Source organism: Monodon monoceros, unplaced genomic scaffold, assembly GCF_005190385.1.
Source record: "Monodon monoceros isolate NGI ecotype Baffin Bay Population unplaced genomic scaffold, NGI_Narwhal_1 Super_Scaffold_6, whole genome shotgun sequence".
Lineage (NCBI taxonomy): Eukaryota > Metazoa > Chordata > Mammalia > Artiodactyla > Monodontidae > Monodon > Monodon monoceros.
Genome location: NW_021703783.1, coordinates 47,424,859 through 47,440,714, shown reverse-complemented (window position 1 = coordinate 47,440,714; position 15,856 = coordinate 47,424,859). Strand labels below are relative to the sequence as shown.

At 33.2% G+C, this 15,856-nt stretch overlaps 1 protein-coding gene across 6 annotated transcripts in view; it reads right to left on the bottom strand.

Annotated features, from left to right (window-relative positions):
* USP15 (ubiquitin specific peptidase 15) overlaps window positions 1-15,856 on the bottom strand; it is a 130,568-nt gene that overhangs the window by 39,979 nt on the left and 74,733 nt on the right. For 5 of the 6 annotated variants that reach the window (XM_029204399.1, XM_029204404.1, XM_029204401.1 and 2 more), the window contains one exon: window positions 8,603-8,747. The exons of the other annotated variant lie outside the window; for it this stretch is intronic. In XM_029204399.1, coding sequence (XP_029060232.1) covers window positions 8,603-8,747 — 145 coding nt within the window. The remainder of the gene's footprint in view (window positions 1-8,602; window positions 8,748-15,856) is intronic. 6 annotated transcript variants of the gene reach the window in all.

Genomic DNA, 15,856 nt, shown 5'->3' with positions numbered 1-15,856 from the left:
CTGAACATGACTAAAATTAACTCATAATCTTCTCCTTACCCCAAACCTACTTCTCCTGTGTCTCTCCTCCCACTGTTACCATTATGTTCTCATTATGATGTACAAGCCAAAAACCAGACACACACTTGTGATTTCCTTCACTTTTCATTAATTTGAATGCCTTCTACAATACATGCCAGACACTGTTTGAGGTAATGGAGCTATAGCAGTGACTAAAACAAAACTCCTGTGCTCATGGAGCATGAGTTGGGAGTAGAGGGAGGCAAACAGATAAACAAAAAACTCAAATATATATATACAGCATATATCAGGTGGTCATGGAATGGGAGAGGGCAGTTACCATCGTATACAGTGAGTGGGGAAGGATCTGACTGATTAATAGAGACCTAAAGGAAGTGAGAAAGAAAGGATATAAACATTTGGAGAAAGAACATTCCAAGTATAGGAAATTATAAGTTCAGAGACCCCAAGGCAGGAACATTCGTGCAATATGTGAGGGGGGCTACTGAGGATGGAGCAGAGTGAGCATGGAGGAAAGTGGTAGAAAATAAGACAGAAGCCAGATCACACACAGCCTTATATGCCTTATATTCTCTTTTAAGAACTCTAGCTTCTGTTGAGTGAAATAAGAAGGCATTTAGTGATATGGACAAAGGGTGACAGGTGCCTTAAGTTTAAAAACATCGCTCTGGCTGTTCTTGTGAGGACAGACCATAGGAGTTAAGGGTATAAGCAGAGAAATCAGCTAGAAGATAAATGCAATAAACCAGATGAGATGATAGCAGCCTGGAACCTTCAATGCCTTTTAATACATTACAATCCATATTCCCCCTACATGATCTGGCTTTTGCCTATTTCTCTGAACTCATTTTATCCCACCTCCATTTAAATATTATCTCACAGGTTACTCATCTTTGGTTCCTCAAACTTGCCCACCTTAGGGGCTCTGCACATGCTGTTGCTCCATCTGACTTCAACTCTCGCCTGCCCAACTAACACCTATTCTTTGGTCATAGCTCAAAGGTTACTTCTGGGGAACATGGTATCCAATATAAATTAGGTACTCTCCCAGCTCTTGTTATACTCAGAGCACTCTCCATGATTTTTTCTTTTCATGATGCTTAAAATATTCACAATTTATTTAACGTTTATCTCCCCTACTAGACTACGATCCATGGAAATAGTACTGGTTTTGTTCACCATGGTATAGTTATTGCCTATCAGAGTGAAAGGCACTTAGTGGGCCCTTGATGAATATTTGCTGAGTAAATGAATGGATGACTGCACAAGTATATTATTTGAAAAAAAATATCTAGCTTGATCACCTATAATATTCTGCAGATAATGCTCTGAATAACATCAGGTTTTTGAAAAATCAACTCTGTCATCAAAGGAAGAGAAATATCCATCAGTGAAATTCAGAAGAATGAAAGCAATTCCAAAAGGAGTTCTTAAACTATTTCGAACACACCATCAAATGAGTAAGTGTGTAAATAACCTCCCAGGGAAACTGTTTGAATCATGCAAACAGTTATGGGAACACCTTATGGGAACATCTTGTATTATGGGGGCCATATATTTGGCATAAACATAAAAACATTTTTAATGGTTGCACAACAATGTGAATACACTTAATACCACAGAAGTTAAAAATAGTTAAAATGGTAAATGTTATGTATATGTGACAATAAAATGAAACATTTTAAAAGCATTTCTTACAAGCTAACTAGTATAATTATGAAAGATACATTATCTCAGGATATCTGAATAACAGCCCAGTTCTAACTCATTTATTAACTTGTCTTAGTGAATGACAAGTCACTTAAACTTTCCTTGCCTCAATTTCCTCATCAGTGAAATAAAGATAACAGATGCTCTAACCCAGGGGTCTCTGTGAAGAGGAAATTAAGAAAGTGACAATGATAGGAAAAACAACCTTTACTATGCAAAGAAGGATACTGTTACTATCAGATACTGCAAGTTCATTACTGGGCTATTAATATTTTAACATGAATTTATGAGAATTAGTAATTTATTTTAAATATTATTATTAATTAAGCAATGGTTTTCAGTAACCAACTCACTGACACTCTCCCAGTATAGTATAGTATAGTTTACAAATTACTGTAAAGAGGTGACTGGTAACACTTAGCAATTGGTTTCCATATATACACTACTAAAAAAAAACTACTGAACTAAGCATCCGTTATTGGCAAAGTGAAAACACTAATGAAGTCGATCATTGGTAACATGCATCACCACAAAATATTTTTACTCACAAACTAATATAGAAAGACGATCTTAAGTGTGATATTAGAAGCAAAACATCTAACAGACATGGGTCTTTCAGTAATTAAAACAGCGTAGCCGCAATTGACCAGAATTTAAATGTATACGTTAGAACAAACAGGCAAAAGACAACAAACAAGGCTTTAAGAGAAATTTAGCATGTCTTTCTCCTTTGAAAGGCTCTATCAGTCCAATATCTTATATTTTCTAGTGACACTATTCAATAATACCAATTTATAAAATTTCGAACATAACCCTGATATACTTAAGAATATTCCAATCATAATGTGTTGAATGATATGCATACCTTTATTAAAGGAAGAAAATGTATTTTAGAAAAGATTTTGACATCAAGAAAATGAACTGTTTTTGATTTTTAGGTAACAGAAGTAAATCTGGAACCGCTTTTTCTTTTGTTTTGTTTTGTTAGAGGGGGCAAATTTGTAGTTACCGTTATATATTAAAGATTAACATTTCTTATGTTTTCAATTACAGATACTTTGAGTAGTTATTAAAATCAATACAAGATACTTCAGTGTGATTATATTAAAAACTGCTGCCATAAATGTTAGCACTGCAAGTAATTCTACCTAGTGAATATAATGTAAAACAATTCTGTATTAAAATCAGGTGTAATTATTTACAACTCCTTGAAATAAGCCTTTCCCCTGTAACCTGTACTCTTGTCATTTCCTATTATAGAATTAGGGACTGACAAAACATTAGAAAGTTTTTATTAACAGAAATAGAAGCATTAATCCTAGAGAAATTTGTATATTAATTTGGAAGAATGTGGAGAACAGACAAGTAAGACTGTTGGTTAAGAAAGGCATATATTTTCATGACTAGAAATCATTTTAGCCAAGTTACACAGGTACAAGGCATTCTTTCAGAGATACCGTTTCTGCTCCAGTTATGAAAACTAAATACTTACAGAACTTTGCTATATATACTCTTTCCACAAATAAGCTGCCTGAGAATTCAGGTTCTCTTTTCCCAGCCCCTTTTCTTTTTCTAAAGGGAAGGGATACTTCTCCCTTTCCCTGCAAACAAGGGAGAAGTAGAAACATTGGTATCTGTGATGGGAAAGTGAATGGTTCTAATACAAGTAAGGCTGTTTCCATTTCTTTACCTTTATCAAATTGGAAAGATCTGACTGAGTTGTCATTTGATAATTAAACATATTTTTGATGCTAGTTTGCCATGTAATTTTTGGCACATGGTATGGAAGAAACTCAAATAATTGAGTTTAATTGCTTGGATAGATAAAAATCTGCCCTAGGAATATTATTTGAACTTTTAATCAGCCACATTCTCAGTTTATCGGAAGTCATTTTCTTTAAAATCCTAAACTGTTTTTTAAAATTCTTATGTCTCAGGGGTTAGGTGTTTCTTTTTGTGATTGAAACTGTTCATTTATTCAACTGTAAGTTTGGTTAATTTGAATAAAATTACAAAGCTTCATGTTAAAGTGTGTTTCCAAGAATTTGTTCCAATAAATGCAAAATGAGAGTCTCAGGTAAGTGTAGAAAATCATTACACTTAGTCACATTCAAAGCTATGAAGTACTAGAACACAGAAATAATAGCTTTAGTAATGACTTTTTTACTGTTTTACATTATAATGAGAATCTAGTTTCCTAAAAGAATATTATTTCTGTGTAGTATCACTCATTCTCTTTAATTAAGTCTTATAAAAAAAACTTTCTATATTCTTCTGAATTTACAGAAAGATTTTTTCCCTAACCCAACAGATCACAGGAAGAAGCTGACCTTAAAAATGCCTGGAATTTCAACTGACTTTGCGTTGTGTGACAGGGATAATGAACAGGTTGGTTCTTGATTACTATCAGTTTTTTCAGTGAATTCCTAGAGTCTATTTAAGGAGACCTATTACTTCCAAGTAAAGAGTTTGAAAACAACTATCTCATGCCATGCAGCTTTCCAGTGAAAAAGACCATATATCACTCCCCTGCTTCAAATCCATCTGAAGAGTTGCTTCTTTCAGGAGGCCAATCATAGCCTCCTAGGCCTTGACAATGAAAAAGACAAGGGTTGGAGTGCTCCTGAAATCTACTCAACTAATGCTAATTAAAATTACCTCCAATAATGCAAATTTCAAAAACTAGACATTCTCTCAATGGAGTAATACATTTAGGGCCCTAGAAAACTACTTTGTTAACTTATTTGTACCACTGGGACACGGTGGTATATGCCTGTAATCATAACTACTCAGGAGGCTGAGGCCAGAGATAACCTGAACTCAAGAATTTTAAATTTCCTGCAGCTTGCTTATTCATGAACAGTTCTATGTTGTTATATCCCTTGCCTATCAGTATGCCTAGGAGAGCTAAATTAACACAGCTCAGAAATGGATAATACTGATTTATAATGATAAATACCATTACTGTAATACTACTAAGCAAAAAAAAAATTAAAAGTACATTCAAGTCTTTCTTCATTCACTAGGTCCTGACAAAGTGGAATAAGACTTGTAGGAAAGGAGAACAAATAAATACAGGGACTATGGATGGTAGAATTTTCCCGAAGTCATTCTGCTTGACTCCTTCAATTTAAAAAGATAAAATAATATCACAATCTAATACCTATTCGTTTACAATGTGCCAGTCACTATCCTAAGAGCTTTATATTCATCAACTCACTTAATCCCCACAAAACTCCTAAGATATGGGTACTATTATCTTCCTCACCTGAGGAGAAAAATGAGTTATAGAAACAACTTAAACAGGGCAGCACAGGTGATCAGTAGTAGAGACGCTTTCAATCCAGATAGTGTAACTCCATAGTCTGTGCTTCTAACTTTTATTGCTAATTTTTAATGTGTTGTTTTCTTTTCTCTAGCCAGAATATGGTTTTTAAACTGTTCCTCAGAGTCCTGGGATCCCATGAGAATGCTTCTGGGGCCACTAAATAGAAGAAAGCAGATGGGACTCCGGGCACTTCACCCAACCAAAGCAACTTCACTACATCTGTTTAAATATTGAGGATACAATTAAACTTTTCAAAGTAATAATTAAAAAAAAATTTTCATGCTAAAAGTAAAGCGTGAAAAATCACAATATCAAGACTATACTCTTCATAAGTCAGGATCTATGTCTAAAAGTATCTCACATGTTTGCCATTCAGTAAATATTAACTTGATAAATTGAAACTGTATGGCAGTACTGTGCTCATTAGAAAAATTTAATACTCAGTTGTATCATTAAATCAGAGAAAATCTTGAATATCAATATAATTAAACTGAATAATAACAATGATATTAAATTACACTCAGATTGGTGCTTAAGTTTTTAATCACAAGCTATCAAACAATTTCGTCATCTTAAGGCTACTGATGGGTTAAGCATGACCCATTCTCACAAAGAAAAAATAGGTATGTTTTCACATCCATATTGTTAACAATATATCAATAATTACACTGCCTGATGTACTAAAGACCACTCATATTTTTAGAATTACTGAATTAATAAAAGGAATTATATTAAAATACAAATTATCAGATTTTTTAAAATAATAGTTTCTGAAGTTCATGAATTATCTTCAGTTTCACAGAAGTCACAGAAGTCACTTGAAAAAAAAGCATAACTGAGGAAACAGTATCTAAAAACATTATTTTAAAAAATCTACTCTATTAACTATCTTTTACCCTTTTCATCTGTGGACCTAAGAACTTACATGGTGTTCATGAAACAGAATAACATAGGCTACTGCCACCATTTTATAGTCCCTCCTATGGTGAATTTTCAACTTGAGAGCTGACATCTAAAGCAATTAAAAATCACAGATGCTTTCAGAAAATAAAACTGAAGTACTAGCTTTTCTAATTCTGGATTTGGATTGAAAGTTAAAAGCAGCAAAAATTAAAACTAATTTTTTCTCTTCTCCAACTTGATTGGAGAGTTTTATTTTAGAAAAAGTACAGTTTCCAACAAGATACAGACATAAAATAATATCCACTGCTTAAAATACTTTGCTAAAATTTTCATGAAAATTTTTTCTTACTTTATGATATTATCAGAAAATTACAAACTATCACCCTAACAAACCTCACCCTCATGGCTATATCTCAGTTGAAATGAAACATGTAAAGGTGAAATATATTAAGAGAGACGGTCAGCATTAGACATACCTATTGTAATAAAATTGCTTTGAACAGAAGCAAAAACTAATAAATGAAGTTTCTTATGCCTTAAACATACACAAAAAAGTTCAACAAATGCCAAATCTAGCTCAACATAGCTGATTAGAAGATTTCATTTTAATACTTGTTTTTGAGAAATTGAGTTAATCATAAGGAGACAACACTAAATAGACTATAACAAAGGCACAGGAAACTAGAATGTAATATTGCCCTAGAAGGAATTTAGTTTGAATGTAAGCTAGAGACTACCATGAATGATTAGCAAGAACACTAACTCTTGTTCTAATAGACTCAAATTTTTTATGCTTATGCTATTAAAACTTTTTGAAAATCCTAGTCTTAATCCTTATGAAAAAGCACCAAGACTGGTTTTCCATACTACAATGTTAAAAAACAAAACAAAACCCAAAAGACCTCAAGAATATCAAGCCTCCAGAACCAAAGTAATTTTGGTAGTGCAAGGATAAGCAGTTGTATAACAATTAATATGATTGGTGATGTGAGAAAGGGTTTTCTGATACTGATGTAACCACCGATTATATAAAACATTTTTCAGAGGTGGTGCTGAAGATGATTTTTCAGTGATTAGGCAGGGTAGTCCAACAGATATACAAACAAAATTACAACATGACTGCCCTGTTCCTACTCTGAAAGCTTAGCACCCATGCACTTTACTTTGTTATCTAAATAACTGCCAGGATAACAGTATGTTTTGGCTTGCTCTTCTCAGATGAGTTCCCTTTCTCCTCTTCAGGAAAATAAAGATAAAATATTTCAAAATTTAATTGTCTAACTAGTGCTAGGATCCTAGAAAAAAATTTTGGATAAAGTAATTCACATTAAAGTATAAGCAATATTACTCATCAAAAAAAGTTTATAAAGGAATAGTTTATTAACCTACACAGTATCTGCTTCAGCAGATAGGCTATTTCCTGAGTGGCTCAACTCTAAACCAAGATATCAGGAATTAATCAATTATACATCCCAGTGCATGTCTAAGAAAAGTTGCCAACTCCTGGTCAAGAGTTATGACAGTTAAATTTCTAGTTTTTCAAGAATGCTATAAAGACAATGGTTCATTTAGGAAACAACTGGATTAATGACTATGTACAAAGGATTTATTTTGAATTTTGGATGATAAAGAGTCCTATACTTTTCTCAGATAGTCAAGATTTGCAATAATGTCCTTATCAATCCATATCTGTATTTAATTTATATCTTTGGAGGGTGCCTCCTGGGCACAGGAGATTCAGTATTAAAATATAGAGAACAGAATACTGCAGATTTAAAAATAGAAATTCAGAATTGCACACACACAAAAAAAAAAGGAAAGAAAGAAAAAAAAAGACTTCCAAAAGAAGGTTAAAATTCAAATATCAAAATAGTATACCATTATTTTGGGCTTTTTGAAATACAGAATTTTATTTGTAAAAGGGGAATAAAATAACCAGCTCTAATTTTATGCACAGTAACAGTGATATTAAAGTATACATGGATCTTGTTACTTCACAATCAATCAAAGACATAAATATTTCACAAGTAAAACTGGAAGAAGGTACAGACAGAGCAGGAAGAAAAGGGAAGCTCTATGGAGAGACAAAGGGAAAAAAGGGCAGTGATCTGTTATATCCCCAAATTGAAAGAGTATTAAGGGAAAGTGATTTGTTAAAAATATGTATACAAAAGGTTCATAAAATTTTCTAATTTTTACAAATCTTAATTTCACATTAAGGTAAAAAAAGATTTAAAATTAATTTTATTTAGAGTTAGAACACTGGTGACCATAAAATAATCATTCTCTGAAATTCCCACCAATGTCTAAAAAAGCAAGAGACTTCATCTAAAGGAGAGATCTCACTAGCTTTATTTTCTTCTCAGAGAGCCTAGGTTTTCTGTTTGGAATTATATTTTTTGTATGAACTTATATTTAATCTTCTACTATATGATAATCAATCACATGCCACCTAACCGAGAATCATAAGATATTCTTAGAATGAATGATTCAAATGTGTATGCTTAAATCTTCCATGAAAACACAAACTCTCCAAACACATATAATACTCTATTCTGACAAGTAAAACCCAACTCTATTCCTCTTGTATTATTGATTACCATAAAACATATGAGTTTCACTTTGTTTGGAAAGACCTACCTGAATAGCTGAGTTCATGAAACACGTATTTCCCAAGTTACTTAGGCCACAGAGGCCGGGCTGTTCATTGTTTCTTCCAGGTTCTGAATAATCATAGTTCTTATAAGCAGTATATGATGGGAGACAATAATTTGAGTTTTTCACACTGGAAGAAAACAAAAAATCTTTTTCATAATGCAGCCAGTTATCATCATATAGTTATAATGAACAGAGTACTTTAAACCTATTTGAGATACGTGGTCAGTCATTAATTTTTTTATAAAGCACTTAACTCAGGTACTTTTAACACGAACCTAAATCAAAATAACCCCCTTAATTAATATACTCCTCATTCAATCAAGAAAATCACGGCATCATATACCACACCAACCAATACAAACCACATTATGTCTTTCTACCCTTGATTAACTGGAGCAGCTTCACAGCTTGCTCCATTCTTCATTGCTCCATCAAATGTAAAACATTCAGATTTTAAACACCACCCGCAGCAATAAATCATCTCACTGATGTCCCTTTTACATTCTGCTACTGTAATAGAGTGAGAACAGTAGAAGCAGGAAGAGTTGTGCTTTAGTTACAGGTGAGAGCAGAGATTTCCAGGGGCTTTGTGACATCACTGTTCTGATGCACTGAAGATTCTATTTATAGTATTCTACGCTAGACCAGCAAAATCTGGTATTCAAACGCAGAAAACAGCCTGGGGTGATCAGCAATGCAAAAATGAAATGATTCGAAGCGAGTACATACTTCAGTATTATTATTATTATGGAAAGAATCTTCTAGTTTGTCAGATTAATGCAGTTTATTTAACTAGGTAAATACAACCTCAGGATAATTTGTACTATGAGTATAATAAATATTAATCTTAAAAAAACCCCTACATAATACTCAACCTTAGAGAATCAGGGTAATTTTACAAAGAACTAAGAGAAGTCAATAAGTTAGATCCCTCTTTCTTTTTACATGTAACTAAAAAAAATTTTGTGGAAAAGGATAGATTCTTCCTTAATTTTTAATAGGTTATCTTATAAGATATTTATGATGGATGCTTTGGATATAATTCAAAAGCATATTTTCAGTCATTATTTTTTTTATTCACTAGAACAAACCTAAACAAGAATCAAGGTTATTTGCTAAAAGCAAATAATGATGTAAATAAATGAATACAGTGTTACAAATAAACATGGTAAATCAGTAACTCTGACAATCTCAATTGGCTATAATTTATCCCTGGTATTTTTTTTTTTTAAGTTTTTACTTATAATTTCAAATACTTCCTATTGTAGCTTCTATACTCTCACTTTATAACAGTTAAAATGAACTGTACTACTGCTTGTTCTAACAAAGCCTTTAGTAAACATACACACCCTAACAAACCAACAGGTAAAACACACAAAACCATATCAACCAAAATTTACACACACAATGCTATCCCACTAATATTTTTGTATTTTTAAGAAAACACCCCCCTTCATCACAAATAAAAGATCAACTCTCAGACTGAAAAACCAAGCTAACCCAAAGTTAAACAAAAAGAGCAGGCTCCAAAGAAGTGCAGCCTTGAGCAATTCATAGACTTGTAGCTATTTACTTGTTTTAAACTTAAAGGAAAAAAAAAAAAGGGTTCAAGCATCTTTTGGATTTTGCAGATCACTAGCCTTATAACTCATATTTTATTTTATATTAGCAGCAACAAAGTTCAAGGCACCTATCAGCAATTCCATATATAGTCACTCAGTGACTGGATTCTTGAATCTAACTTTGAGGACATGTAATAAGAAACTGAATCCTGGTTTTCCTTTTACCACTTTAAGAAGTGCTTAGGGGGCTTCCCTGGTGGCGCAGTGGTTGAGAGTCTGCCTGCCAATGCAGGGACACAGGTTAGAGCCCTGGTCAGGGAGGATCCCACATGCCGCGGAGCAACTGGGCCCGTGAGCCACAACTACTGAGCCTGCGTGTCTGGAGCCTGTGCTCCGCAACAAGAGAGGCCGCGATAGAGAGAGGCCCGCGCATCGCGATGAAGAGTGGCCCCTGCTTACCGCAACTAGAGAAAGCCCTCGCACAGAAACGAAGACCCATCACAGCCAAAAATAAATAATAATTAAAAAAAAAAAGTTAAAAAAAAAGAAGTGCTTAAAATCAAGGTCTGCTATATATTACAAAAATGCAAGGCCTACACATTTTCAACATGTTAAAAAAACCCCATATATATCAGCTGTAAAATTATAATAAAACTTAAGTCAGAGTACAGAGAGAAAGTATGCCCAAATATATGCTCATGCATACACCCACACCCACACCAACACCCATACAAGTGATCCAAATCCTTAAAGGGTATCTACATTTTAGTTTAAGTGACAGGATAAGTATAAACCTTGGCCAAAGAGTAAGATGGCAGTCTACATGCTCAATGATAATAAAGAAAACTAACAAATTAAAAATATTTTAATACTATCTTCATTGGTCACTTATAATCCACATCTTATGTGTTCTTTAAATCAAATAAAGTCTGTCGTGGAAAATATCAAAACCAACGGCTCTTTAAACACTTCGACAAAGTACATGTAAACCTAAACCCGAAAGACAGCCTCTGTATCTTTCATGACTACTGCTGCTATTTTTTTTTCTAAAGGTTGTAAGCTAGTCCTTATCCCATAAGGTTATGTTACTTTGCAAAAACAAATAAATTTGCCAGTAATCTTAATGGGAATTTTAATGCTATGCTAGATTAATTCATTTTAAATGAATATACATTTAAAAATATAACATTTTTTAGTAAAATCGAGCCCTTTCTATAAATATTTGAAACTGACTTTTTAAAATTTAATTTTATGTATTTTTATACAGCACGTTATTAGTTATCTATTTTATACATATTACTGTATATATGTCAATCCCAATCTCCCAATTCATCCCACCCTCCTCTCCACTTTCTCCCCTTGTTGTCCATACATTTGTTCTCTACTTCTGTGTCTCTATTTCTGCCTTGCAAACTGGTTCATCTGTACCCTTTTTCTAGATTCCACACATATGCGTTAATATATGATACTTGTTTTTTCTTTCTGACTTACTTCGCTCTGTATGACAGTCTCTAGGTCCATCCACATCTCTACAAATGACCCAATTTTGTTCCTTTTTATGGCTGAGTAATACTCCATTGTATAGATGTACCACATCTTCTTTATCCACTCATCGGTCGATGGGCATTTAGGTTGCTTTCATGACCTGGCTATTGTAAATAGTGCTGCAATGAACACTGGGGTGCACGTGTCTTTTTGAATTATGGTTTTCTCTGGGTATATGGCCAGTAGTGGGATTGCTGGGTCATATGGTAATTCTATTTTTAGTTTTTTAAGGAACCTCCACACTGTTCTCCATAGTGGCTGGATCAATTTACATTCCCAACAGTGCAAGAGGGTTCCCTTTTCTCCACACCCTCTCCAGTACTTATTGTTTGTAGATTTTCTGATGATGCCCATTCTAACTGGTGTGAGGTGATACCTCATTGTAGTTTTGATTTGCATTTCTCTAATAATTAGTGATGTTGAGCAGCTTTTCATGTGCCTCTTGGCCATGTGAATGCCTTCTTTGGAGAGATGTCTATTTAGGTCTTCTGCCCATTTTTTTGATTGGGTTGTTTGTTTTTTGATATTGAGCTGCATGAACTGTTGTATATTTTGGAGCTTAATCCTTTGTTCTTTGATTTGCTTGCAAATATTTTCTCCCATCCTGAGGGTTGTCTTTTCATCTTGCTTATAGTTCCCTTTGCTGTGCAAAAAGCTTTTAAGTTTCATTAGATCCCATTTGTTTATTTTTGTTTTTATTTCCATTACTCTAGGAGGTGGGTCAAAAAAGATCTTGCTGTGATTTATGTCAAAGAGTGTTCCTCCTATGTTTTCCTCTAAGAGTTTTACAGTGTCTGAGCTTACATTTAGGTCTTTAATCCATTTTGAGTTTATTTTTGTGTATGGTATTAGGGAGGTTCTAATTTCATTCTTTTAAATGTAGCTGTCCAGTTTTCCCAGCACCACTTATTGAAGAGGCTGTCTTTTCTCCATTGTATATTCTTGCCTCCTTTATCAAAGATAAGGTGACCATATGTGCATGGGTTTATCTCTGGGCTTTCTATCCTGTTCCAATGATCAATATTCCTGTTTCTGTGCCAGTACCATATTGTCTTGATTACTGTAGCTTTGTAGTATAGTCTGAAGTCAGGGAGTCTGATTCCCCCAGCTCTGTTTTTTTCCCCTCAGGATTGCTTTGGCTGTTCGAGGTCTTTTGTGTCTCCATACAAATTTTAAGATCTTTTGTTCTAGTTCTGTAAAAAATGCCACTGGTAGTTTGATAGGGATTGCAATGAATCTGTAGATTGCTGTGGATAGTATAGTGATTTTCACAGCATTGATTCTTCTAAGCCAAGAACATGGTATATCTCTCCATATGTTTGTGTCATCTTTGATTTCTTTCAGCAGTGTATTATAGTTTTCTGAGTACAGGTCTTTTACCTCCATAGGTAGGTTTATTCCTAGGTATTTTATTCTTTTTGTTGCAATCGTGAATGGGAGTGTTTCCTTAATTTTTCTTTCTGATCTTTCATTGTTAGTGTATAGGAATGCAAGATTTCTGTGCATTAATTCTGTATCCTGCAACTTTACCAAATTCACTGATTAACTCTAGTAGTTTTCTACAGTAGTTTTCTAGTTTTCTGGTGGCATCTTTAGGATTCTCTATGTGTAGTATCATGTCATCTGCAAACAGTGACAGTTTTACCTCTTCTTTTCCAATATGGATTCCTTTTATTTCTTTTTCTTCTCTGATTGCCATGGCTAGGACTTTCAAAACTATGTTGAATAACAGTGGCGAGAGTGGACATCCTTGTCTTCTTCCTGACCTTAGAGGAAATGCTTTTAGTTTTTCACCATTGAGAATGATGTTTGCTGTGGGTTTGTCATATATAGCCTTTATTTTGTTGAGGCAGGTTCCCTCTATGCCCACTTTCTGGAGAGTTTTTATCATAAATGTGTGTTGAATTTTGTCAAAAGCTTTTTCTGCATCTATTGACATGAACATATGGTTTTTATTCTTCAATTTGTTAATATGGTGTATCACATTGATTGATTTGTGTATATTGAAGAATCCTTGCATCCCTGGGATAAATCCCACTTGATCTTGGTGTATACTTTTAATGTGTTGTTGGATTCTGTTTGCTAGTATTTTATTGAGGATTTCTGCATCTATATTCATCAGTAATATTGGTCTGTAATTTTCTTTTTTTGTAGCATCTCTGTCTGGTTTTAGTATCAGGGTGATGGTGGCTGAAACTGACTTTTCAATTAGCATTTACATTTAACATTATAAACACTATAAATCTATAATTTAATCCTCATAACTGTAATTATGCTCACTTTGCAGTTAATGAAATGACACTTTCAGCAACTAACTTGTCAAAAGCCAGATGGCTAGTCTCTGGCAGTCTCCAAAATCCAGTTCCTTTTCATCGTTTAATCTCTTACAGGGAGTCATTTCCATTTCAAATAAAAGAGCTTTAAATGAATTAACAGAAAAATAGAATGTGCCCGGATGTGGAATGCCAAGAGTTGAGACAATAAATACATTAAAGAGGTTTTTTCAGAGGAAGTATTATAGTAAAGCAAATGCAGCAAGACAGAAGAAAAATGCGGAGAGTGGAAAGATTTTGGTACATATTAAAAATGTACTTAAATTATAATTGAGGCAAGAATTAATATTGAACGGATTAACAAGTAAAACTACTACACAGGGTGAATGAACAATATTCTGGCATCTGATTCTTCATAATATTAGTCTTTAATAAAAACTTAAACTTTATTAAACTTCAGTGAAATAATTCCAAGTACACTTTGTTATTACTTTTATAACAAATATTCTTATTTCTGGAAATGAAAACTTTATATCTTAATAATGTATCAGTTTAAGTCTTGAATTTGTAAATAAATGCCATATAAACGTTGTGTCACAACTACTGATTTTAATATGCAGTTTACACTTGGAGTATTATCTCCACATATATGAAGTTTCATAAACGTATTTAATCTTAAAAGGTCATTACCCATTTTACATACATTTAAAGAAACTATGCTATTTCCATCTGAAGTCTTAAGCAGCTACTTATTTCCAGAAGTCGAAAAGAAAGTCAAGAAATAAATTTTATGTGAAATAATTGTTATGATAACATTAATTCAAGTTTTTTAAAGTAAAAAAGAACTCTCCATTTTGTAAATGTTTCAATTTTGTTCCTTACTAAGAAAGGTTAAGTTTTACTTTTAAGTAAGGTGGTACCAGTAGCTGTTTGCTATTAAAATTTCCTAATATGAAAGGACTATTTTAGTGTCTAAAATAGACAAATATAAATAGCTAACAATATAACCTAGTCATAGGAGTAGAATCATTAATTAATCATGTTCTAAACTTTTAAGACAACACTCCAATTCCTCTCTTAATATTTTCTGCAGTCAGAGGTTTTGAGATCAGATTGTACTGTCATATTTTTACTGTGAGAGGGAAATAAGACAAAAACAGAAGCACCAGATCACATACACTAATATGGCAACTCTGGTCAAAATACAGCCTATGGTCAATACAGTCTATATAAAATGCTAAAAAATCTCTCCAAAGAATAACTAACTATAAATACATGTTATACCTGGAACCAAATTCTTTTATAGTAAATGTGGGAGCCATCTGCAATTAGTATAAACACAGATAATATTTTATCTCATATGAGAAAATGACTTTTGATGAATTACATTAAAAGATACCATGTAAAATACAAACCAGATTATAGGAGGATATTTCCCTTTACTCTTTTGCCTGTGGATATACATTTTTAAATAGAAGAGAACACACTACACTGCAATTTTGGATATCCAGTGTCTTCAATATTTCACCATTATACTACAGTGCACGTACCTTGTTACTACTGAAGTAAGGAATTAGTGTTTTAAATCTTCTTGATATATATAGCAAACTCTTTTCTACGAAAGTTGGACTAATACTCCAACCACTCAAACAGAATCCTTACAATAACAGATACCATCACTTAACTTTTCCCAATGAGACTGAGGTGGGGGAAAGTGGATGGAGTTGTTTATGTTTTTAATTTACATATCTCTAGTTAGTAGTGAACTTGAACATTTAAAATGTTTGTCTTAATTCTCTTATTTTCATTGCCCAGCTGCATCATTTACCTACTTTTCAAGTTGTCTTAAAAAATTT